Here is a 26,860-nt window from a genome sequence, read left to right on the forward strand (position 1 = left end):
CAGGAAGAAGGCTGATCGGGTTACACAGCTGCAGGGGAAGCGCAGTTTATTCCTGTAAGTGTGAGCAGCAGGCAGCGGGGCTTTGTTTGTGTAACTGAATGTAGGAGGGATATGGCTGTGAACTTATTTCATCAAGTCATTAAGCGACATCTTACACAGAGAATGGGGCCATGGAAAGAAATGGTCTTAAATTTGCTACTTGCCCATAGCAACCAATCAGAGGGCACCATAACAGGTTATAAACAAACACTGTTGCCCTTAGAGACCTGGAGGGGGTAGTGGATAAGCAATGAAGAGAATTGGGAGCCAGGCACAAGTAGGGGCAGTCTGTGGCCTCAATAAACAGTTAAATACAATTTGCAGCAATGTGTCTATGATTCCCTTCATTACTTATGGTGGGCATTTAGGGCAAGGACTTTTAATTATCCTGCTCTCTATTGGATGGGAAGTACATATACAGGTATAGGACCTGTTATCCAGAATGCTCAGGACCTGGGTTTTTTCGAATAAGGGATCTTTCTGTAATTTGGATCTCCATACCTTAAGTATACTAAAAAGCATTTAAACATTAATTAAACCCAATAGGATTGTTTTGCCTCCAAAAAGAATTATATCTTAGTTTGGGATCAAGTACAGGTACGGTTTTGTTATTAAAGAGAAAAGGGAATCATTTAACCATTAAATAAACCCAATAGGGCTGTTCTGCCCCCAATAAGGGGTAATTATATCATAGTTGGGATCAAGTACAGGTACTGTTTTATTATTACAGAGAAAAGGGAATCATTTAACCGTTAAATAAACCCAATAGGGCTGTTCTGCCCCCAATAAGGGGTAATTATATCTTAGTTGGGATCAAGTACAGGTACTGTTTTATTATTACAGAGAAAAGGGAATCATTTAACCATTAAATAAACCCAATAGGGCTGTTCTGCCCCCAATAAGGGGTAATTATATCTTAGTTGGGATCAAGTACAGGTACTGTTTTATTATTACAGAGAAAAGGGAATCATTTAACCATTAAATAAACCCAATAGGACTGTTCTGCCCCCAATAAGGGGTAATTATATCTTAGTTGGGATCAAGTACGGGTACTGTTTTATTATTACAGAGAAAAGGGAATCATTTAACCATTAAATAAACCCAATAGGACTGTTCTGCCCCCAATAAGGGGTAATTATATCTTAGTTGGGATCAAGTACAGGTACTGTTTTATTATTACAGAGAAAAGGGAATAATTTAACCATTAAATAAACCCAATAGGACTGTTCTGCCCCAATAAGGGGTAATTATATCTTAGTTGGGATCAAGTACAGGATGCCCTTTCCCAGGCTGTACGAGGAGGGCGGGCCGGCGGCACTCAGCACATTAGTATACTAACCAATCAGCAGCTAGACTGACCTGATAGGGAATGAAACCTGTCTTTGCTTGTGTGACTGGCACTAGGGATACGTGTGTGGATACGGTGTCAGTTTGAGTATGAGTAGTTATTTATCATATCTATATTATGCTTTGTTGATCGTTCTATAGTGATTAGCCAGTAACATCAGGGCACAGAACAAAAGAAACTGTACTGGGGTGGTTACTTTACGTATGTACCCTCTAGCTGTCAAAATAGAAAGTTTTATATACCTCCCCCACCCCTCAATGTGTCTTTCTGATGCTCTGTAATAAAACCAGCCCTACTATATTACGTTTACTCATCATATTGTGAATTCCCCTGAACGTCTGCCTTTGCTCACTCTGGGTGTGTACTCAGTGCTTGCTCAGAGTTTGCACAGTGGCAGGCAGCAGCTCTAACTGAAAGTACCTGGCACTGTAGGAAGGATCACCCAGGGAGAGGGAGCAGGACTGGTGGGGGGCTAAACATGGCAGATCACTGCAAAGCTCCTGAAGGGTATGATATAAGGGGCCAGTATATTCATGTGAATCACTGCTCCCCTATCTCCATTGCCACTTATATAATTTCATATTCTAGGATGGCAGAACGAAAGTTTTTGGTGGCCCAGCTGACAACATTTTTAAGAGAAGATCGGATACAGCTATGGAAAGCTCCGTATACCACAGAAACGCAAGAGACAGGTCCTGAACTCAAAGTAAGTAGCGCAATTCTAACAGTAAGAATGCAGTTTGTGCATACAAACTCTGAGTAAGGGCTTAGTGAGGATATTAGAAATTTATATTAATTATAATGTCATATCTGTAGTCAGTCTGTATGCTTCGTCAGAACTCAGTGCTGTTTCTGTGCCGGGCTGCCTCTTTCTCTTGTAATTAGAAAGTGAAAGTACTCGGAGGCCACCGGAATATTCCCCTGGTAAACAAAGCAGCCTTTCTGTGATTACAGGAAGGCTGCACCCTGAATAAGCTGGATCAGGGCCACTTTTATATTGCAACATTCATACCTGTTATAAATGTATTTAAAAATATTGACTGTCAATCATATATTGTCTGCCCCGCCTCTAATGCCTTTCAGCACTTTTTAGATGTCACTGCACTCCTTATATTCCCCCATCCTCCTCACTGCCTGTAATTGTGTAGTCTTGGCATGGGCATCAGGTTCCCTATTCTTGCACATACACAAGATATTGGGGTGATACAAAATGTTCCTTAGAAACAGTGCCTACAAAATGGCGCCTGCCTGCGTGCTGTGATTGTAAAATACACGACTGGTGGAAACAAAATTCAAATCATTTATAAAGGGCCAGCAACGTTTATTTTGCTCAACTAACATGATATAATAGGATTTGGAATTTCTTTTTAGGGCAGTGACACACGGGAGATTAGTCGCCGGGCGACAAATCTTTGTTGTCGCGGGCGACTAATCTGCACACAATGCCATCCCACCGGCTAGAATGTAAATCGCCAGTGGGATGGCATATGCGGTGACACGATTTGCCTATGTCACCCAAAGTATCCTCTCAAGGCAACTTCGGCAAATTACGGTGCTGCGTATGCCATCCCACCGGCAATTTACATTCTAGCTGGTGGGATGGCATAGCGGGGAGATTAGTCGCCCGCAACAACGGAGATTTGTCGCGGCGCTTCTAATCTCCCTGCGTACCCCTGCCCTAAGGGTGACAGATCCCCTTTAAGTTGTTTGGATCTATACAGTTCTGCTGAATCTAGTCTAAAAATGGGTAGTTTATCTATAAATTGACTTTTGGTATAGTGTATATAGTGATATTCCTATTCTCAATTATTTAGGATTTGTTCAGCTGCTCAGTTTGGAGTTTCAGTAGATATCTAGTTACTGGGGTCCAATGTACCCTAGCAACCAGGCAGTGGTTTAAAAGAGAGGCTAGAATAGGAATAGAAGAGGGCCTGAAATGAAAGTAGTAAACTAACTATAACATTATAATTGTATCTTTATAGGTTAATAATTTTTTGCCTCCTGGTGTAAGTGAGCCCCATTTAAAAGGTGGAAAGAGGCAAATTATTCAGTCAGTGGGGGTGTAGTTTAAGGGACGTACTCTCAAGTTAATTCTGATAAATGCCCAAGGGATAAAGCCGCCACAAACAAGCCAAGCAAGCAGATGTTTGCTGACTTGGGTGCCCAGGCAATGGGCCAAACTGGGTTGGTCCTTTAATAATTCTCCCCCCGCCAGTTCAATAGTTAGATTACAGGGGACCCATCAAGAGACGACCACATCTTTGGTCCTGAATTTTCCATGCCCAACGGGATTTTCCTGGCAGCCCTATCAATATTTGGCCAGTCCCAGCCTCATGTCTGTTGGGAAGGATTTGAGTAGTTTGACACAAGACTGGTTTAATAAGACTTTTCAGCCAGTGTATCCACCATGCTGTCCGTATGCACTTTCAATAGGAGCTTTCGCAAAGATACTCTGACCGGCTGAAATACAATGTGGAGGACATCACCGGCGCTCTGGAGGAAATTCGCTGTTGCGCAATCCAGCGTGGAACTGGAAACCAAACGTTTAAGACAAAGGGAGTGGCCACTCTGCAAGTTTTCCTGCCAAGGAAACAGAATAAGGTGAGCGTTTGTCTTATAATGGGGGGCACAGAGGACATTTTCGGATAGGGCTGTATTTATGAATGCAAAACTGAAGCAACTTTGGTTCGGAGAACGTCTTGTAATTGTTAAAATTAAGAATCATGGTGAATGAGCAGTCACAACAGCAGTGTGGTACATTTCTCCTTGTCTATGCCTCCATAGTGCACAGTCACCTCGAGGGCCCACCACCCAGCTGCCAAGGCAAACTGATAAACTCTTCCTCTGCCCAGCAGATCCTGGACAGGTAGCAGGCTTGTGGGACCTGTAAGCTCGAAGCCCACCAGGATTTTTCCCACATTCCTGCCAGCTCAGTCTGACCCTGCCCCCTCTTGCCATGCAGTTACATTATACTTACAGTTGCTTTCCTACTTTTGATTTGCACTCACTTCTCTACTCATCACCTTTGTTAACATGTAGTGACTGGATGTTGTGTGCAATAATTTGGCAACAGCCATAATGTCACTGTTTAAAGTTCTCCGATGGATAATTTTACCATTTTTGCTGTAAAATATTTTGAACAATGAAACATTGATGTGTTTTTTTTTTTAAAGGGCTCCAGAAACTTCATTGAGACTTCCCTAAATGTTACTGGAAAGGAGCTGAGGAGTCAGTAAGTGCTATTTTTCATTCATTATTTCTGGGTTGTTGATCACAGGTGCCGTGGTGCTCAATGGGTTAAAAAAAAAAAAAAAAGCATGTCTAGGGAGCCAAATTGCCTAATGTACAAAGGGAGGACAGATGTTGGGACTTGCCTACAGTTGGCGAGTTTCTTTAATAGGTCACTTAACATTATATAAACTATCTGTTGGTTAATTCTGGGGGAATAGTTTTCCTATAAGCTTTAGATAACACATATTCATGACTTGGGCCCAAAAGCCATACAGAGCAAACCCCCCTAATACTAGAGCATTACTTGGCTTGTTAGACACAGGAGTTATTTGATCCTTGTAGCTGCAGTGATTTCTTTGGTGCTGCAGGGGGAGCTTGCATTCTATCATAGTTCTCTCACTGACTAAATGTTTTTATTTATAACATGGCACCATCAAATAAATACACAAAACTGGCTTTCCTGTTTAGTCAAGCCTTGTCCCATACAGTGAAGGGATTAACCTTTAACTTAACTTTTAGTATGTCATAGAATGGCCAATTCTGAGCAACTTTTCTGTTGGTCTTCATTAATTTTATGTGATCGTTTAGAATTATTTGACTTCTTTGTCTGACTCTTTCCAGCTTTCAAATGGGGGGGTCACTGACCTCGGCAGCCAAAAAACTATTGGTCTGCGAGCAATAGTCGACTGCTGAAAAACTATTGATTGGTTAATTTTGGTTAATAAGCTGGTGCAAGTTCAACCTTACTGATCCCTGCATTAACTAATACTCAGTGATTTTCCAACAGATGGCATACTATCTGTGGGTCTGTTAGTTTTAACCAGATTGGACTATTGGCTCCAGTAGCTCCAGAACTCCTGAGGTCACATCTGATGGCATTATAAAATACATTCATTTAGCCAGGATTGTACAAGCTGGAGAGAGGAGTATTTCTACTTTGCTGTTGCTATTAACTTCTGATACATTTCTTCTCACTAATATATCATTGTTTTAAATTTTTGCTCACAGGATAGCACAAACATATGGATTACAAGAAGATTACATAAAAATAATCATTAACAAGAAACAGCTTGAAATGGGTATGTACAGCTAAATGTTTTCGTTTCTCAGTGAAGGAGAGACTGGGGCTGTGGGATAGCAGGTATAGTAGGGAGAGATGGTGCCTATAGTAGCAGTGGGGGGATAATAGCCTCTGGGAAGGGACTGGGGCTGTGGGATAGCAGGTATAGTAGGGAGAGATGGTGCCTATAGTAGCAGTGGGGGGATAATAGCCTCTGGGAAGGGACTGGGGCTGTGGGATAGCAGGTATAGTAGGGAGAGATGGTGCCTATAGTAGCAGTGGGGGGATAATAGCCTCTGGGGAGGGACTGTGGCTGTGGGATAGCAGGTATAGTAGGGAGAGATGGTGCCTATAGTAGCAGTGGGGGGATAATAGCCTCTGGGAAGGGAATGTGGCTGTGGGATAGCAAGTATAGTAGGGAGAGATGGTGCCTATGGTAGCAGTGGGGGGATAATAGCCTGGGGCTGTGGGATAGCAGGTATAGTAGGGAGAGATGGTGCCTATTGTAGCAGTGGGGGGAAAATAGCCTCTGGGAAGGGACTGGGGCTGTGGGATAGCAGGTATAGTAGGGAGAGATGGTGCCTATAGTAGCAGTGGGGGGATAATAGCCTCTGGGAAGGGACTGGGGCTGTGGGATAGCAGGTATAGTAGGGAGAGATGGTGCCTATAGTAGCAGTGGGGGGATAATAGCCTCTGGGAAGGGACTGGGGCTGTGGGATAGCAGGTATAGTCGGGAGAGATGGTGCCTATAGTAGCAGTGGGGGGATAATAGCCTCTGTGAAGGGACTGGGGCTGTGGGATAGCAGGTATAGTAGGGAGAGATGGTGCCTATAGTAGCAGTGGGGGGATAATAGCCTCTGGGAAGGGACTGGGGCTGTGGGATAGCAGGTATAGTAGGGAAAGATGGTGCCTATAGTAGCAGTGAGGGGATAATAGCCTCTGGGAAGGGACTGTGGCCACTGCAGGAAATACTCAAAGAGTTAAAGGCTCCCATTTTCTAACTTTGGCCCTCTGTGTGATTTCTTCCTCGATTCAGGCCCAGTCTTCTTATAAAAACAGTATATTTTATGAGAGTTCTGTTGGGCCTATTCCATTTCTTTTTTGTCAAGCTTTTTACAAGCTGTATACATGCAGGGATAGGCATCCTCCAACAGTTCCATCAGGGGGCTGTAGTTAAAAACAGATGCAAACACTCAACATTTCTATCCATCGATGACACTATATAAATACAGCCACATTGTGTTTATAATAAATAATGGAGCCTGTTTTCTAATTTACCTGTAAAGTGCCCTCAAACATTTCAGGGTTTTGGATTGACACTCCCTGCAGTCGTGCGTATCTCGACAGTCTGGTTAGATTGATCTAGAACACTGGAAAGGACTGGATCTAGAACAAAGATTCCAAGTAAAGAGATTATCTCATTTAAATTCCAAAGCATCATGCACTTTGATATAGAAGGAACCAATTACAGAAGATACAGAACAGAACCATGTTCCATAGATGGAACCAATTACAGAAGATACAGAACAGAACCACGTCCGATGTCTCCACAAGGTCCCGTTTTTATGGTTGGAGCCCCGTATTAGCGAGCGACCTCAATCTATTCCAGCTGAGCTCCCATCTTGTTATTAATCTCTCCCCTACATACACTCACATTACTCATTAGTACTGTCGAGCAAGGGACAGGCTTCTGGCCGACGGCTCTGGAACTGATATCTGAGCCACTCTGGGTTTCTCTCTCGGTGAGCTTTAATGCCTTGCAGATGTGAAGCGGCTTCCTCTTTGTGGCCACTCTGTGGGATGCCTTGTTACATTTTTAAAATGGCATCTGGGCTGTTTGTTTTGTTTCGTTTAATAGAATGATTATGGATTATATGATAGCAGATTGCTCTGGGCACAATTTCCAAGAACAAGTAGCAGCGGCAGCAGAGAAGTGACTCTTTGCTTGCTGATTTTGTGCAGCTTATGTTTCACAGGAAGGGGTGTCAATCCTTTTATTTGGGACCACCAGTCAAAAAGGTTCAAGTGTTGGGTTACCATAGCAACTGCACCATATGGAGAACACTTGAGCAGGCGATGCACTCTCCCTCTGTTCCTGCAGTCTGTTATGTCTTCACCCCCAGTGTAGAATCCAGTGCGGAATCAATTTTCGAGACCCACAGCCCACATTTTTACTCACTTCGACCCACTATAATCTCAGCTACTGCGGGCGACAAATCTCCCCATAATGCTTTACCACCAGCAGTAATGTGAATTGCCAGTTGGAAGGCATACCTGGCACTTAGTTTTCAGCAAAGTAAATTTTGGGTGACTTCAGAAAATGTAGTGTTTTCCCATTGGTTATTCACTTTATTGCTGGTGGGAAAGCATTTTAGGAAGATTTGTCACCCACAGTAGCCGAAATTAAACCTTGGGTGACTAATTAATATATCCCGGTATTTGTGCTCTCTGTGGAGCCCTTAGGCTTAATCCTACTTATACACAATAATCCACCTTCTGCAAATGTAAAGGCAATTTTCTGTACCTTGTCACCCAGACAAAATGCTGCAGGAACAAGGCGTCAGCCACAACATCAAGGTGCTTGTCCTCGAGTTGCAGTACACAGAGGAGGAGGCCAAAAAGCGAACGCACGAAGAAGAAAAAGAAAGAGAAAATGCAGAGAAAAGAGACGAGAATATAAAGAAGAAGATGATGCGCACCAAGAAGGGTCTGGAGATCTTAGCTGAGAGGGGTAAGTTGTTCTATTGTTCTAAAAAAAAAAAAAGATTCAGTTAGAATATGTTAAAGGAGAACTAACTAAAGAAATAGGCTAACGATTCCCAGTACAGCCATATTCATTTTTAGCATTTAGTTCTCCTTTACGATATATATGTGTGTGTGTGTATTGTGCATGTACGTATACACCCCATGTGTTGTTCTGAGACAGTTTGCAGTTGGTCTCCAATTTTTTTTTAATTATTTCACTTTTTGTTCATCTGCTCTCCAGTTTTGTGTTTCAGCAGCCATCTGGTTGCTAGGATCCAGTTTACCCTAGTAACAACACAGTGGTTTGAATGGCAGACTGGAAGATGAATAAGAGAGGGGCTGAATAGAATGATAAGAATGATAAGATATAAAGTAAAATTGTAGCCTCTCAGAAAAATTGGCTGAACGGTTCAGTTTCATTGGAAGGCTTTAAAATATTGGAATAGAATTGGGCATGCTTAAAGTTAGCATAAAGGTGAACGTCCCCTTGAATGGAGGCAATGGCACCCTTTCATACAAGTATACATTTATCTTGCACTGCTCATTTCTGGCATTACCGTCCGAGACACTTGTATGTTTCTCATGAACCACTTAATCCGCTGCCATGTTTTTGGCTTCCATTGCTTTTACAAGTTAAGTGGGAAACAATTAGTGTGTTCTTTATACTAGCTATAAACCATGTTTAATATCACAGAGCACTCCGGCGCAGCAGGGTTTCCTTGTAAAGCACAATACATCATTTATGAGGCCCTTCAGCTCCGCAACATGTTTTGAGTTTCTCCACCCACACACACAGATCTGCCGCGGCGCTTCCTTCCCAGTGCATTATACTTGGAAATGGTGGCCCCGTTGTGTTGCATTTATATATAACACAGATAGGCCTGTCTTTATTTAATGGAAGCTACGCCCTGTTCCTTTAGTGTGAGCATAGAATTAAAGGGACACTAACACGTTTAACACTTACTCCTTACGGCAGATCTCTTTAGTAAAGAGCTTCACAACTTGTCCTTATTAATGCCATAACTTTTATGAATTTATTATGTGTTCTCAGCCCTCATTTGCAGGTGGCAAAATGCTCAGAACTGCCCCCCTCCCAATGTACATAGGAAAATACATTGCTGTATACACCAATTACAACTTATGTATAATTTAGAAATTTTAGAAAGTTGTACCCTACTCTTAACCACTTCTACCTTTTCTAATACTAAGGAGTTATATTACAAAGCAGATTTAAATGGGATAGTCCTACATCACAGACCCCCAAGGATGTGAGGCATACGGGAACTTGGGGAGGGATTAGGGCAGAACAGTGCCTGGATGTAACTGTTATGCCTGGGCCTGTTTATCACTTTATGGAACCAGGAGGCTGATAAATAAATGGATAAATACTCTCCTGTAGTGTATATTCTCAATGAGGCTGTCCAGGCCTTTAGCCAGGGCTGCACAGGGGGCCATAGGCAGGGACCGGGGGCAGATTGGCTTTTATGCGTTTGTATATAAATTTACTGATATATATATATATATATATATATATATATATATATATATATATATATATAACATAAGCCCTTAAGGGTAATGGCATAGAGGACAATTTTTGCACACTGGACAGGGGACAAAAGGCTAAATAATTGTCTCCCCTTCACTTTGAATGGGAATTACAAGGTCAGAGCAGACAAGGTCAGAGCAGACAAGGTCAGAGCAGACAAGGTCAGAGCAGACAAGGTTAGACTCCTTTGCACTATTTTGCCCAAGGTACTAGTTACCCTTATGTTTTGGGCAGTGTTGAACACATGCCCAGCTCCTGCTACAAGCTTATTGTAAATTACAATGGGCACTGTCAGACTGCACTACCTCGTGGTATCAAGAGGTGGCGCCACTTCTGAGGGTTATGCATGCAGTAGGGAAGAAAACACATATTTTTCTATAGTCTTTATTTTAGGTTTCAGTTTTATGGGGAAAGGAGTACAGAGAGAAAGTGGGAGAAGGGAGAGGAATGCAATTAATAACAGCAAAAGGAGTATCCCATACTTGAACAGAGTGAACTGTGGCAACAAGATTGTAAGCTCTTTTGGGCAGGGCTCTCTTCACCTCCTGTATCGGTTATTGATTGCTTTATATGTTACTCTGTATGTCCAATGTATGAAACCCACTTATTGTACAGCGCTGCAGAATATGTTGTGCTTTATAAATAAATGTTAATAATAATAAAGTGACACCTATTTAGTCCATTGCTTATTCAAGCCCAGGAAATACAGTAACAGAGTAAATAAAAAATCAGACCTGTTTATCACCTCAAATGGAAGCATACATCATTATATTACAAGGCTTTCAGATAGAAAACACATATTTATGTGCTGACTTTGCATGGGACCCAGGGTAGTCTTGCCCAAACTAGCAGTATACCCATTTGGTATAAACCTCACCTCCTGTTTTATTTTATTGTTCATTGTCTACGGTTTCATTTAAGGGGCAGATTTATCAAAATGTGAGTTTAGAGCTTGATAAATAAAAACTCACCCATGTTCTATTCATTCCTATGGGATTTTTAGAAGCGTATTTATCGAGTGGTGAGTTGTTACTTTCACCCATTGGTAAATACGCTTCTAAAAATCCCATAGGAATGAATAGAACATGGGTGAGTTTTTATTTATCAAGCTCTAAACTCACATTTTGATAAAGCTGCCCCTTAACGGGCCAAAACACATGGGACGGGATCACTTATTCATGTGCTAATTTATATATGGTTTTGTCTCTTTGGCAGGTGAATCATATGACTCAGAAAGAGCTCCGTACCTTGAGATAGCCAATCAAACAGGAAAGCCGCTCAACATTCCTCAAGCTGCAAAAAAGGCAAGTCTGCATGGAATTGCCCCCAAGTGGGTAACTGGCACTTCCTAAAGAGTTAACTTTAGGAAGTGCCTGGGGCCAAACGATCAAATTATATATTGGCGGCAATGGGGCAGTCTGTTCGGGGACCGTATCATTGAGCCGATGCAGTCCCCGATCCAACTAGATTTTCTAACCTGGCCGATCGATATCTGGCCAATTTCAGGCCAGATATCGGTCGGCCGTGCCCCTCGTTTCTGCCCATACACGGGCCAATAAGCTACCGAATGGGTCCAAGGGACTGATATCGGCAGCTACAATCGGCCCGTGTATGGGGACCTTTAGACAATTTGCAATTGGACTTCATTTTTTATTGGTAGTTTTTTTACTTTTTATTCCACAGCCCTGCAGTTTGGAATTTCAGCAGTTATCTGGTTGCTAGGATCCAACTGACCTTAGTAACCAGGGAGCGGTTTGAGAGAGTGACTGATATATGAATAGGAGAGGGGCTGAATAGAAAGATAAGTAATAAAAAGAAACAATAAAACTGACCCCCATTTGAAAGCCGCAAAGATTTAGAAGGAAAAGGCAAGTAATTCAAAAACGTTAAAATAGGGATGCACCAAACCCAGTTTTTTGGGTTCGGCCAAACCCCCAAATACATGGTAAGGGATTCGGCCGAGCATATAAGCATATGCTAATTAGGATACTGAAGGGTTAAATTTTCCACTTCCGTGTTCATGCGGTGACATTTAACCCTTCCATATCCTAATTAGCATTCGGATTTGGTTTGGCCAGGACCGTGGATTCGTCCAAATCCTGGCCAAATAGTGAACTAAACCCTGGATTCGGTGCATCCCTACTTTAAAAGATAAAAAATGAAGACCAATTGAGAAGTTGCAGGTGAACCACCTCTTTAATAGAAGCCAAAGGTGTTAGTATAAAAGTACCAGGGACGCTCCAGCACACAAAGGGTTACCCACATCAACTTGGATGCGTTGGTTGACGCCTGTGTATCAGTGTCTGCTGTACCCTATTATTCTATTTAATGCTTGTTTCCTGTCTGGTGTATTGCAACATTTTCTTTTGCCACAAACTTCCTAGTCTAACCCCAAATGGCTCTGACTGTTCCAACGCCTTGGCTTCCTGTCTCTAGGCGCTGATGCTTGCCATGGGCTATCACGAAAGGGGGCGAGCATTCCTGAAGAGAACAGAATATGCCTTAGCGCTGCCCTTTCTCCTGGACGCAGACAAACATTTCTGGTAAGGACTGATTCATCCTTATCTGTTTGTGATTTGCTTTCCCCCACCCAAGGGAAATGCCTTTAGGGTCAAGCGCAGGAAGTTGAATGTCCCACAGTGACAAATAAATCTTATGGTTTCTTTTAGTGTCTAGAAGATGCCATTTCTTTGTCTTACTGTTCTGTCTAGTGATTTTTTTTAACCATTTCCACACTACAGTAGTTATATACAGTATACACACTTTACTTTCCATTGTCTTTTCTTTAAAGGAACAGTTTAGTGTAAAAATGAAACTGGGTACAATAGACAGACTGCACAAAATAAAAAATATTTGAAATATAGTTAGTTAGGCAAAAATGTCATCTATAAAGGCTGGAGTGGGCAGATGTCTAACAGAATAGTCAGAACACTACTTCCTGCTTTACAGCTCTCTAAAGGCGGCCATACACGTGAAGATTTGCTCGCTTGGTGAGGTCGCCAAGCGAGCGGATCTTCTCCCGATATCCCCACCTACGGGTGGGCGATATCAGGCTAATTTGGTCGTTTGGCCCTGGAGCCAAACGATCGAATTAGAACGCCGGAATAGGCGCAGTCGGTTCGGGGACCCCATCAACGAGCCAATGCGGTCACCAATCCGACTAAATTTTTTAACCTTCCCGATCGATATCTGGCCGATTTCAGGCCAGATATCGGTCGGGCAGGCTGGTCATTTGTGCCCCTACATGGGCTGATAAGCTACAATCGGCCCGTGTATGGCCACCTTTAGTTCTTAGTTAGTCAGTGACTTTAGGGTTGGAGCCTCAAGTCACTGACTGACTGCTAACAGCTTAGAGAGCTGTAAAGAAGTAAGTAGTGTTCTGGCTATTATGTTAGACATCTGTCCACTCCAGCCTTTATAGATTACATTTTTGCCTACCTAACTGTGTTACAAATAATTTTTATTTTGTGCAGTCTGTCTATTGTAACCAGTTTCATTTCAACACTGAACTGTTCCTTTAAAGATTCTGTTCACTTTAGCTATAATGTAATAAGTGGGATTCAAGCAGGTTTGCAGTTAATCTTCCTATTTTCATTTCCAGATTGATTCGGAGATTATGTGTTTCTTGGGTTTCTACTCAGGTCTTCTGTTTAACCTCCAAACTGTCATTCATGACATTGTTTGGTTGCTAGGGTAATTGGGGCCCTTGCAATCAGAAAGGAGCAGGAATTTTAAGAGTCAATACTTGCTGCCTCAGTGCTGCCACTACACCCTAATATCAGGGGTCCCCAAAACTTTTTACCTGTTAACGACATTTAATTATAAAAAAAGTTGGGGAACAAGATAAATAGTCCTAGGGGGTGACTAATAAAGACTGTGATTTTGGCAGCCAAACGTGGACTGGCAGGCTTCAGGAGGCTCTGTTTGGCAGTACACATGGTTTATGTGCCTCCAAAACTTGCCTCCAAGACAGAAATTCAAAAATAAGCAGCTGCTTTGAGGCCACTGAGCCACTGGTTAAGGATCATTGCCTTAGACCAGTGATCCCCAACCAGTGGCTCAGGGGCAACATGTTGCTCCCCAACCCCTTGGATGTTGCTCTCAGTGCCCCCAAACCAGGGAGTTATTTTTGAATTCCTGACTTGGGGGCAAGTTTTGGTTGAATAAAAACAAGATTTCCTACCAAATAAAGCCCCTGTAAGCTGATAGTGTGCACAGAGGCTGCCTAATAGCCAATCACAGCCCTTATTTGGCTCCTCCATGAACTTTTATGGTGCTTGTGTTGCTCTCCAAGTCTTTTTACATTTGACTGTGGCTCACGAGTAAGAAAGGTTGGGGACCCCTGCCTTAGACCTTTCTAGTGAATTGTATTTGCTATACATGGAATATTCCATTGCCAGCCACTTTTGCCCTTGGTGGTATCAAAGAACACAGCTGGCAGCTTGTAGTGTAGCTTGTAGAGTTGTAGTATATTAATGCTGGACAGCCAATTACTATTTGTCAGGAATTATTTTTTGGTACCCTTCGGGTGAAATATTCTAGCCAATCCTCTTTCCTTCCCCCCTAGTGAGTGTGGCAGCGAGCTGCTGAATATGGTTGATAATTATGCCGTCCTCCAACTTGATATTGTGTGGTGCTACCTGCGCCTGGAGCAGCTGGACTGCCTGGATGATTCAGAGAGCAAGCTGGACATAGCCCAGAAGTGCTTCAATAAATGCTACGGAGAGAACCACGAGCGGCTGGTCCATATCAAAGTAGGTTCCACTTGTCTTGGTACAGTCCTCCTTATCCTACTTCCCCCGCCCACAGGAAACCTTGCAGGGCTTTATCTGCTGCCCCCAAGACTGCACTGTAGGATTGGAACCAATCAGCAGCTAGGCTGCTGAATAGCAACTGAATATTTACTTTGCTTGTGTGAATGCAGGGTTGTGATTGGCTATGCATTTATGAATGTATATCTTTATTTATAAAGTGCTACTTATGTACGCAGCACTGTACAGTAGAATACATTAATACAAACGGGGTTATTAAGATAATAATAGATAAATACAAAGTATAACAATAAATACAAATAAATACAAGATACAGTTGCAATAAGATAAGAGTCAAAGACACAAGAGGATGGAGGTCCCTGCCCTGTAGAGCTTATAATCTATAGAGCTATCCCCCTCCTACTGTGCTTCTGGCAGATATGCTTTTGCAGAATGCTTACTTGCCCTTTATTGTGACTGATTCTTACAGCTTCTGTTTTATATTACATTGACGTACACACAATATTGTTCAGAAGACTAAAAAAACAGTATTTAGCTTCTCACAAGTCGTTTGCGTTTGCACCCCCCTTCGTAAATAGAAACCCTCCAGCCCCAGTGCAATCTCTGGTTGACTGTAAAATGGATTTCTCCCATTTCCTTTACAATGTAAATGCAATGCAGTGGGCGGCCGGCTGCGTTTCCTCTGGGGCTACTCGAACGGCACCTGTGCCCTTTGATCGGCCCACTGCCAGATATTAATTCTGTGGGAGCTGAGCCGTGAGAGGGGTAGTTCCCCTTTAGATCTTCGTTTTTTTTAATTTTATTTGAATTATTTAGCTTTTTGTGCAGCAGCTCTCCAGTTTGGGATTTCCACAGCTATCTTGGTTGCTAGTAGGGATGCACCGAATCCAGGATTTGGTTTAGTTTTCCAAATCCCACGGTACGGTATTCAGCCGAATCCCAAAATATTCAATTGCTAGGTTTCAATTTGACTTAGCAACCAGACAGTGGTTTTAAAAAGAGAAAGGAATATATGAATATAAATAAAGTAGGGCCTAATAGAGATAGATAGATAGATGATAGATAGATAGATAGATAGATAGATAGATAGATAGAAACAATAACATTGTAGCCTCACAGAAAAATAGTTTTTGGCTGCCAGGGTCAGTGACCCTCCATCTAAAAGCTGGAAAGATTCAGAAGAAGATGGCAAATAATTCATAAACTATAACAAATGAATACCAGTTGCAAAGTTGCTAGCAATAGGATATTCTATAACTAAAAGTTACCCGGTAGGTGGACCGTCCCTTTAATGAGAGAGACTGATCATCCCTTCTAGATAACTCCATTTACAGTTGTCTATCTGCTTCTCTGTTTGTTGGTTGTTCTGCTGTAAGCTGAGCATTTATCTGTTGTGTGTCTGTCTGTCTGTATACAGTCACTCACAGCTCTGTAAGTGTATGAGACCTGGCTCAGCCCACATTCTGGGCTCTATAGACCAGTAACAGCTACAACAGGTACAGTGAGGGAGATGCTGCTACGTGCCTTTATGAGTCAGGAATTGGCGGGGCTTTTGTATATTAATATATGAATTTTAGGGGCTTTTTATATCGTGGACTTATGCACAACAGACATCAGCCTCTCTACTCCACTAAGCCTGCGAGTTGATAAATTGCTCTATAAAAACCCCAGTAAAGACTTTATAGTCTCTGTAATGTGCTGGGATCTCAGGAAGCCTTTCCAGCGTGTCTGGCAGAAGGAAACATGTTTGGCAATAAAGAAAGCGGAATGGTTTTCAGAATCAGGGATCAGCAGCCCCCCTAACAGCAGAAGGGTTGTGGGAAAGGTTGGAATTGATAGACATACGTCTGTTTCCCCCCAATGTTAAATGGCTGTGAATTCCATGCCAAGGTTTTTTTCTGTATTTTCCTATTACTTATTTTTTTGTTTCTCTGCAGGGAAGTTATGGCCGAGAGAAAGTGCTGTTCCTAAGGCTTTATCTGCTCCAGGGAATAATAAGTTATCACAGCGGGAGAGCCCAACAGGCAGCAGAGAAGTTGGCCAGGGTAATACATTACCTCACACAGGATCCTCCTATGATCATCCCATGTCTTCTTGTCACTTTTCTTTGTTTCTGTTATAGAGCAGCATGAACAATAAGGTGTCAGATACAGTGCTGTTCTCCCGTGCCCCCTCTGTATGTTGTACCAAATCTGAATTAAGAGCCAGCTAGCCAATCAAAGCATTAGAACATTCACAGGTCAGGATAGCCAGAATAAGAGCACAGTGTTTGACAAATGTTTATAAGCAAGAGAAATAGAGGAAACATCAGTATAAACACAGGTACAGCTTAGCACTGGGCCACTTGGGTATCTGGGAAAGGTCCTCAATAGACCCTACGGCCCTAACCACAATCTCTTATGTACCTGCAGCCACCCTGCCCCCAGCAGCTATATAAGAGATCACAGCAACCCAATTCAGTCCGGATCTGATTTGGAAGAGGGTGGGTTACAGGCAAAGGTTCCACTGGGCCCCAGGCACTCATTCCTTGTGTTTTTATATACCCGTCCTGTTTTTCATTTTGACCCCAGGATTCTACAAAACTACTTTGAGATAAGTAGCTAGAATTAAAGCTGGCTATACACTCGATTGGCTCCCTGTGCCAATTTGTAATAGAGGCCTGACTCAATGGAAATTTCTCCAGATTAGGCAGGTCCCCATCAGTGTCGGTTTGACCCACCAGGATACCAGGAAAAATCCGGGTGGGCCCAGGTATCAGTGGGCCCTCCTGCTCCTGACCTTTTGGCCTGCTTCATGGTCATTCCCTATTTCTGAATGGGAACAAGGAGGAGAAATAGATGGTATAGATAGAAGTATAGATGCTAGCATGTAAATAAAAAAGACTAGTAGCATAAAGAGGTTGGGTGAAGAAAGGAGGAAAAATAGTTTGGAAAGTAGGCCTATGGTCTAAGGTTTTCTAGTGGGCCCCTGGGGTCCCAGTCGGACACTGGCCCCCATACATGGGCCAACAAGCTGCCCAATTGGATTGTAGTGGCCAACGTCGACAGGTTTCATTGGTTTATGTTCCCATATTTTCTTCTTAGCAGAAGGAAGAATAAGCACTGAATACTGAGCTCCCCCCTCTTGCTCTCTCTTGTCTGTGATCTCAAGCATAATAAATAGGGGGTGCTATAGATGGAAGTGAGTGTAAAAATAGTCCATTATGCAGTGTTTAATAAGAAAAATAACAAAATGCTGTTTCACTTAAAAGCAGATGGTGTGTCTGGGCCACCAATAAGCTCTCCGGTAGAACCACAATATAATGCCGTTTTTAGTCTGGCAGTGGCTTAGATGTCAATTGGAGAACACCCCACATGTTGTTGGACCCTGACCCCATATCCAAACAAAACCTCAAGCCCTAATCATTCCCCCTTAATAAATAGCATATATGAATAAATGAATTTGTATCAGGCCTAATTTTATGTAGTCCAAGTCTCACTTTTCCTAGGTACTTAAAGATTGCCAGATGTCCTAGCGAGCATGCCCTGCAGAAATCATTATTCCTGCATTTAATTAGTCACTTGAGATCCTTGTTGCTCTGGCCCAGTTATATTACATACAGAAATGTATACAGCAGAGCTGCACAAACATTATTAGGAAATCTGTTTGGGGTAGTAAGCTTGACCGTATAAATAATATATATATATCATTTTTATATTCTTTGCAGTTGATTGCTTTTCTTTTTCATTCTTTTTTCAGGCAAAAAGCTTATACAATGAGCTCTCTATAGACCCCAGCAAAGTTGAGACCTTATTACAGCTGGGCTTCTCTGCACAAGAGGCTCGCCTGGCTCTCAGAGCCTGTGATGGCAATGTCGAACATGCTGCAAACCACATTGAATGCAAAAGAGAGGTACTGAAAGAAACATTACCTTCAAAGAAGTTTGTTTTCCCACCCCCTTCCCCTTCATCTTAGTGGTTATGAGAAAAGGTGAGGCAGGAAAGGGAAGCCCCATAGATGTTTTTTATATGGGACTCAGGCTCGGGGTTAGTATTTCCTGAGTTTTACCTGCTAGCAAATCTATCTACATACATATATATCGGCTCCTTGATGTGGTCCTCGAACCGATGGACGCCTTTACCCGACGTTCTAATTCGATCGTTTGGCCCAGGGCCAAACCCGCCCACCCGTAGGTGGGGATATCGGGAGAAGATCCGCTCACTTGGCGACCTCATGTATGGGGTAGTGTGTATGGCCACCTTAAGGCTACAGCTGTTATAGGGGTCTGATTATTGAGTTCTGATGCAGCCTGCGCTGATTTCTACGCTGCCATGGAATGTAAAGCTAAGGTAATCAGCTTGTATTGACAAAATTACACTGTATATTGTGAGTCAGTTATTAAAGCTCATGTAATTGAGAGTGTGTTCTGTCAGTCAACGGAAAACACAATAGGGCACTACTAGGACATCTTCAGAGGCACAGATCCTCCCTGCTAAAGGGCTTTGGTGACCTTAGTCTAGTACAGAAGCCCAGGACATAATAGGGTCTTACTCATCCTTGGGGAGTGTATGCTAGAACACTACAGGGCGCAAATGCTCCGAAACACAGAGACGTGCTAGCGACTGCTAAAGACCAGAAGTCCAAAATAGAAAATGGATGATTTGGGACTTTTCTTTTAGCACTTTACATACTGTTCTTGTATGTAAATAACCTTAATATGTAGCATTTGTAGATAAACGTTTTCTTGGGTTTGAGTTCCCCTTTAATTTTTGGTACGTGATGGTGCACTTATGTATGCATGTATGTATATCTTTATTTATAAAGCGCTACTTATGTACGCAGCGCTGTACAGTAGAATACATTAATACAAACGGGGTTAAAGGTAATGGATAAATACAAAGTACAACAATAAATACAAATAAATAAAAGATACAGTTGCAACCAGTTAAGAGTCAAAGACACAAGATGAAGGAGGTCCCTGCCCCGTAGAGCTTACAATCTATATGGGAGGGTAACTAACAGACACAAATGGGCAAATGTAAGTTCTGTAGGTCACAGTGGGTGACATTACAATATAAGTGCGTTGTGTTAAATGCGGATGTTAAATGCTAAGCAGCGTTACCTGCTTTCTTGTTGCTATGTAGTAATGAGTTTTTATCCCTGGATGTTAAGGAAAAAGCCAAACTTAAAAAGGAAGAGAAGGAGAAGAGGAGGAAGAGACTGGACAAGATAAATATCCTGAGAGGCATGGGGTATTCGGAACGAGCTGCGGCAGAGGCACTCAGCCAAACTGGAGGAAACATTGACCGGGCTGTTCAGGTAATTGATTTATAAACACCAAAAAAAAATAATTCTTAATTTTTGATAGATTTTGAGAGTTTCCTTGTGTAGTATATTCAGGGAGGCTGGGCATGTTAAAGGGGAGGTTCACCCTTACATTAACTTTTAGTATGTTATAGAAAGGCCAATTTTACGCAATTTCTTAATTGCTCTTCATTATTTATTTTTTTTATAGTTTTTAAATTATTTGCCGCCTTCATCTTCTGACTCTTTCCAACGTTCAAATGGGGGTCACTGACCCTGGCAGTCAAAAAACTATTGCTCTGCGAGGCTACAATTTATTTTTTATTACTTATTTTTCCGTTCGGATCCTCTCCTATAAATATTTTAGTCTCTCATTCAAACCATTCCCTGGTTGCTAAGGAAATTTGAACCCTTGCAACTAGTTAATCTTGGAAGCAAAGGCAAAATGCAATAATATATATTCATAATACACAAGAGCCAAGAATGTGAATGTCTCCTTTAAAGGGGCCAGAGATAAATATCAAAGGTGACTTGGGAAAGAAGAAAGAATGTAACTGTAGCCTTTGCATTGGCCCTCATTGTCTAATTGGTACCTCTGTTATGTTATCTGATATTTATTATATCTGATATAAATCAGTATGAACATTTAACATGTGTAACCCATCAGTGTAACCCAAAGAATGTCAGAGTGATGTTTGTGAGTTCATAAGAGAGCGCCGATGATAGAGTTTCCCTCTAGGGATATAGTCATAGTATATTTGACCAGTCACATTGGTTTGAGTGTTCCTGTACGTAAGAATGATATGTGCAGTATAGAATGAGTATAAGTGATAACTGTATCTATTCTTTCAGCTTCTTCTTGATGCCCCAGAACAATTAATTCCAAGTGGTAACCCAGCTAGCAGCAGTTCCTACCAGGTTCCACCGGAGAGTGTTGATCAGGTCAGACTGCGTCTTTCTCTCAAAACTCAGGGCTGCGTTTAGGATATGGCATTGGGCTGGGGGCCCCAAGTACAAAGTACAAAGGAAATATTGGGTGTTATTTACTTTTCGTCTGGGAGCAAGAACACACCCCCTAGGTGTCTAAGTTTTCTAGTTTTAGAGATATTAGCAGTTTTTACACTTCTCCAATAATGAATTTGATACAACAGTGCCACCTGATGGTCATTTCAGCTGAGTGGCTACAGTAGGCTGAGGGGGTAAAAAAAAAGGGGTTATCTTAGAATAGACTAAAGAAAGGCCTGTAACGCCTATAAAATGTATGACTTTTACCTGTAACAGATTGTGTGCAACTGCAGCTCTCAGTAAGGGATCAGGGATATCACAGCAGTAGCTTCACAGCAGGCAAACTGAGCAGAGTTTTTCAGGCTTAGGAATCTGTGCATCAGCAAAAATTCAAGCAACAAACTCAGAACAGATTTCTTTGCCTTTAGTTCATTCACCCCCAGTCCCATATCCTCTCCTTGGTACAGATCCCTCCATTCATTGTTACTGGGGATTCTTGTTACAAATGACAAACTGAATGGTGGGAGGCAGTGTGGCGCATAATCATCCAGTGTGTGATTTCTGCCCAATTGTAACACTCAACCAGAGGGCCAAAGGCTCCGGTGCAAAATTATACCCCTGTATTAACCCCATCCATTTATTAAAGCTACTCTCCCTATTCAACCATAAATGTCTCCATGTGGGGCCACATTTTAGATATACTGTATGGTTGTTTGATCCCTGGAGGGCCCTATGTAAGAGCAGACAGGCAAATGCCAGGCTTGATAGCAAACAGATAAGGGCATATTTATTATAGTGTGTAAGCCAACATCACCAGTGATGTTTCCCATAGCAACCAATAAGCAATTCGATTTGAACAAGTTAGTAAAGTAAAGATCTGATTGGTTGCTGTGGGCAGCATCACCAGAGATGTTGGCTTATACACTATAATAAATATGCCCCTTAGGATATTAGCTGCCACTCCTGACCAAATCAGCAGCTTATCGAACAATGTATGGAGCCAAACAACTGCCTGTGGTGGATGTCTGTCTGGGTGTTGGCCAAGGATCCATTATTGAGGGGTAGGTTTGATAATCCCTTTGGGTGCAGTCCTGTCTTGATGTATCTGACAGGCTCTGGCCCAAGGGTGGGCAAACTGCTGCCCTCCAAATCTAGTCAGACACTTCCCAGCATCCCTGAGATGTCTAGTTCTGCAGCATCAGTATAGTCTGTCTCTGCATATACCAGCTCTACTAGAGAAAAACAGCCAAACGTCCCTCCCACCCTGTTTCCTGACTCACCGTGATGCACTAGGAATAATTCTAATGGTTCCCATACACCCATGGGCCCCCCACACATTCTTATCTCCGCTGTATCCGAGCAGGAGAGACTGCTATCAATTACAGGGATGCGGCAGGGAGGTGTAGTTCTCCCCAGAGTGACGTGAGAGTTATGATATCAGTATATGAACTTTCTCAGCCCAGTCTTCAGCAGAATATCAATATACATATTCCACCCCCCACAGTGAGAACCAAAACAGACCTGTCGGACCCCCAGCACCATTAACTGGCTGCAGCCTTGTGTGGGAGACTGAAGCCTCGGGGCACATGAAGGACTTAAAGAGACCCTGTACCTTCATCATTTGCCATTGTTCTTGTTTGTGGGGCAGGATTTAGTGCAGGTATCTTTGCCCCTCCTATTGCCCATGATACAGTATGAGACTATAGTTAGTGATAGTTAGCTCTGGGGCCCGTGGGGCAGGATATAGTGCAGGTATCTTTGCCCCTCCTATTGCCCATGATACAGTATGAGACTATAGTTAGTGATAGTTAGCTCTGGGGCCCGTGGGGCAGGATATAGTGCAGGTATCTTTGCCCCTCCTATTGCCCATTGTACAGTATGAGACTATAGTTAGTGATAGTTAGCTCTGGGTCCCGTGGGGCAGGGTATAGTGCAGGTATCTTTGCCCCTCCTATTGCCCATGATACAGTATGAGACTATAGTTAGTGATAGTTAGCTCTGGGGCCTGTGGGGCAGGGTATAGTGCAGGTATCTTTGCCCCTCCTATTGCCCATGATACAGTATGAGACTATAGTTAGTGATAGTTAGCTCTGGGGCCTGTGGGGCAGGGTATAGTGCAGGTATCTTTGCCCCTCCTATTGCCCATGATACAGTATGAGACTATAGTTAGTGATAGTTAGCTCTGGGGCCCGTGGGGCAGGATATAGTGCAGGTATCTTTGCCCCTCCTATTGCCCATTGTACAGTATGAGACTATAGTTAGTGATAGTTAGCTCTTGGGCCCGTGGGGCAGGGTATCTTGGCACATCAGCAGCTGTGGGTTTGCTGGGGAAAGGCTGAGCTTGCAGTTGCAGGGGGGGGGGGGGGGGGGGGGGATAAGTCCCTGATACTCGGGGCAAGCTAAATGCACATAAGGAGACAATAACAGCCAAATCCCAGCTCAGTTCCTCCTCCTTTCAGGAGTCGTAGCCAATAGATTTATTCCCCACAGATCAAAAGTTAACTTTCTCCGGCCAATTTCTGCGTTGATGTGTTTTGCTCTCCCCCCCCCCCACTAACCAATGCTTTATATATGGTTCCTGTTTGCCTGGGAAATGTGACATTTTCCTCTCGTTATGGCACACACTCGCTTGCTAGCGCTGAAAGCAGAGACTGCCGTATAAATCCCATTAACGCATTAACGTGAGCGAGACAGCAGAGCAGAGAGGCCAAGCTGTACGGCAGAGACAGCCTCCGAGTGTGCCAGGATATTAAGCGCCTTTCATGCTGCGTTCATGTAGTAACCGCGGGCAGCCTGGCAGCTTCCTAGCGGGATTTCTTGGGATTCGCTGATGTAACGAGACACTTCCGGACCCCACAGGAAAAGCTTATTTAGGCCTCCCGTCCCCTCGAGCCCTGGCAGCGAAGATATGATAGGCACAAACATGCATAGAGACAGTACAGAAACTCAAGAACAAGAAATTTTTTGGAACAGAAGAAAAATTCTCTGAAAAATAAACATTATAATGTGTGGCATATAGAGAACACCCCCTAGTGATCACTGAGGGACATTGCAGCTAAGGAAAAAGTCTCAAAAAGCCACTAAAAAGTTAATTTTATTTCAAACCATTAAAAACATAAATAACCCCATTACAGATAGGGCCTAACGCGTTTCATGCTTACTCAGCACTTAATCATAGGCATTGAAATAAAATTGTTAACTTTTTAGTGGCTTTTTTGAGACTTTTTTCTTAGCTATAGACACAAAGAGCTATGCAGTATATATAGTAGGGCTAGCTTTGGTCATTTAGATGTTGGTGAACTGCACCTTTAAGCACCACTGAGGGATACTGGCAGTTCAACATCATCTGCAAGCGCTAAAGTTAAATGCCTGCAGTTGGTTATTGAGTGCAGAATGCTCTAACCCCCCGCTATGTGTCTGTAAGACTTCTGTAACCCCCTGCGTGTATATCTCTTGCTGTGTGCAGTTGGTGTATATTGGCTTTAGCCGGGAAGCAGCGGAATCCGCCCTCAGACTGTTTCAGGGTAACACCGAGCTGGCCTCCCAGGTCCTGGCTCACCACCAGGGAACTCTGCCGTCTCAGCTGCTGCAGGAACTGGAGAAATCATCTGTGCCGTCATCCTCCGAGGCTGCAGGTACGGCAATGGGTTCCAACAAGAGCCTAATTGGTTAGTCAGAATTGGGGCATGTTATTAGTAAATAAACTGACTTGCTGCCACCACTAGCCTGTATCCAGCAGCTCTCTCTATCTGCTGCTCTCCTCCCATGGGAACTGCTGTCTGGCCCATGTAATGGCATTCATATCTTCCTCTCCACCCTTACTGGGCATGGGAATCATGGGAACTGTAGTTGCCCCCATTTGAAAACTGGAAAGTATCAGAAGAGGAAGGCTAATAATTTAAAAACTATAAAAAGGAAATAATAAAGACCAATTGAAAAGTTGCTATTTGTAGTTCCTATACGTAACAGATCCAATTGGTTGTGTCTTTAGGGTCGAGTTCCTCCAGCGCCGAGGAGGGGGATATTGATCCGGTGAAGGAGATTTTGGACGACATTCCAGAACACGAGGAGGATTATCTGGATCTGACATTAGAGGAGGAAGGAGTCGCGCTCACTGAGTATCTTTCTTACTTAGAGAAACTGTAGCCTGTGCCAACATGGCTCCCAAACCTTTATATGATCACTAGGGCTTTTATACCAGAGTGCTGGCCAATCAGCGCCCTTTGTTTTTACTAAACCCTCACCCTTTCCCGCCTGTAACATCTCTGCCCAGACATTGGTCTTCCCCTGTATCCTGCAAGAATGTTCCATACGTGTTGCCATTGTGTTTCACTCCGCCTGTCCAATAGGGTGCGCTGGCCAGTCTAATGGGGAGGATTATTTCCTGGACAATCTAGTTTGACTAGCCAGCAGAAAAACATGGCTTCCCTTCTTCTGCCTCTTGCCCATTCAAGGGGTGGGACCATTAAAACCCGTGCGGAGTGATGTAACCCAAAGCAACAAATCATCAGCGTTTAAAAGCAAGCTTCTGATTGGTTGCATTGTACCTTTAAAGTGTTATACGCCCGTGGGGTCAGTTTTTTCTCAGCGTGGAGAGACTGGGCATGCCTAATATACATTAAAGAGACAGACACTCACCAGCTGTGTTAGAATAACAACCCCCATCACCCTCAGCAGGTAGCTGTGTATCATGGGAGTTTTAGTTCAGCAATATTCTAAGGGCTAAGGTTGAATATACCTTCTCTACTCCCTGTATGTGAACCTGTATCATCGTTTTAGTGTAGAGAATATGGACCTCCTTTGGGGGGAGATTCCCCTGGTCCCGGCAAACTGATACCAGCAGGGAATTAGAGCGCCAGGCTGCCAACATAAGGCAGGAGGAGTGCAGTAATAAAGCATTTCCATGTGACATACTATAAGAAATAGAATATGTGACTTGCACAGATTTATTACTCCCTGCCGTTGACAGTTAGTTCCCCTTTAAATAACCCATTTTTCCTTCTTTATCTGATTTGCTCTTCCTCCTACAGTGCCTTACAGTGTTCTTTATGGGAATGAACCCATCATAAATCTATGAAATACACCTTTATAGGGTTTTTATCAATGGTGCTCCAAATTACAGAGCAACCCCATATCTGGAAATGTAATATCCTATTTCCAGACCTTTGTATATATGTTTATATATAATATCCAGCCTGCATCTCATCAGCAACAACGCCCAGTATGTTAAACACTTTGAATGCTGGGAGTTGTGGGACAGTACCAGCTGTTGGGCTGGTCTGATGGATAGTGTTGTAGGCCCGTGTCAGACAAGAGAACACTGGGCAGTCTATTTATTAGTCACTCCTGCTCGGCGCCCCCTACAGGTGCCTTAATGATACACAGTGCCCAGTAGCACATCGTTGTACTGAGAGTGGGCATAGCAGCAGGTTACTGGTACCCCAAGTGCCTTGATTTCTCCTCTTTGCAGTGTTTGTGGTGTTTTACTGTTTTATGTATGTTTATCTGTATTCCCTGCAGCACTAGGGGCACAGGGAAATATGGTGGCATTTGCCATGAGAATAAACCTGTTGAATGAAGTGGAGTCTCCTCATTCGATTGGCTGAACAAGAAGCTAAATGCAAGCAATAGCAAACTGTCTGCGGCATCCTGAAAGAGAATCAGTAGGGCAGCTCCCACTCATACACACAGCAGTTATACTGAGCTAATAAGGTACATCTTCTTGACATAAGCAACTGGAATCCCAGGGGGTGCATGACAATGTGGTACCCTCCAGTGATTCTACCTTTGTTCTCACCCATAAGAAATATATGTTGTGCACTGAGTAA

At 43.0% G+C, this 26,860-nt stretch overlaps 1 protein-coding gene across 1 annotated transcript; it reads left to right on the forward strand.

The window, feature by feature from the left end:
- Nucleotides 1–26,611, forward strand: nub1 (negative regulator of ubiquitin-like proteins 1; the record flags this gene model as incomplete). Its single annotated transcript, NM_001017076.3, is given in 15 exon segments — nt 1–54; nt 1,976–2,093; nt 3,821–3,988; nt 4,561–4,619; nt 5,627–5,697; nt 8,215–8,409; nt 11,188–11,276; nt 12,409–12,515; nt 14,540–14,726; nt 16,682–16,789; nt 18,483–18,635; nt 19,896–20,042; nt 20,880–20,969; nt 24,499–24,667; nt 25,024–26,611. Coding segments are annotated over 14 exon segments (1,815 nt in total). The 3' UTR covers nt 25,179–26,611.
- Between the last annotated feature and the right edge of the window lie 249 nt (nt 26,612–26,860).

Source organism: Xenopus tropicalis, chromosome 6, assembly GCF_000004195.4.
Source record: "Xenopus tropicalis strain Nigerian chromosome 6, UCB_Xtro_10.0, whole genome shotgun sequence".
Lineage (NCBI taxonomy): Eukaryota > Metazoa > Chordata > Amphibia > Anura > Pipidae > Xenopus > Xenopus tropicalis.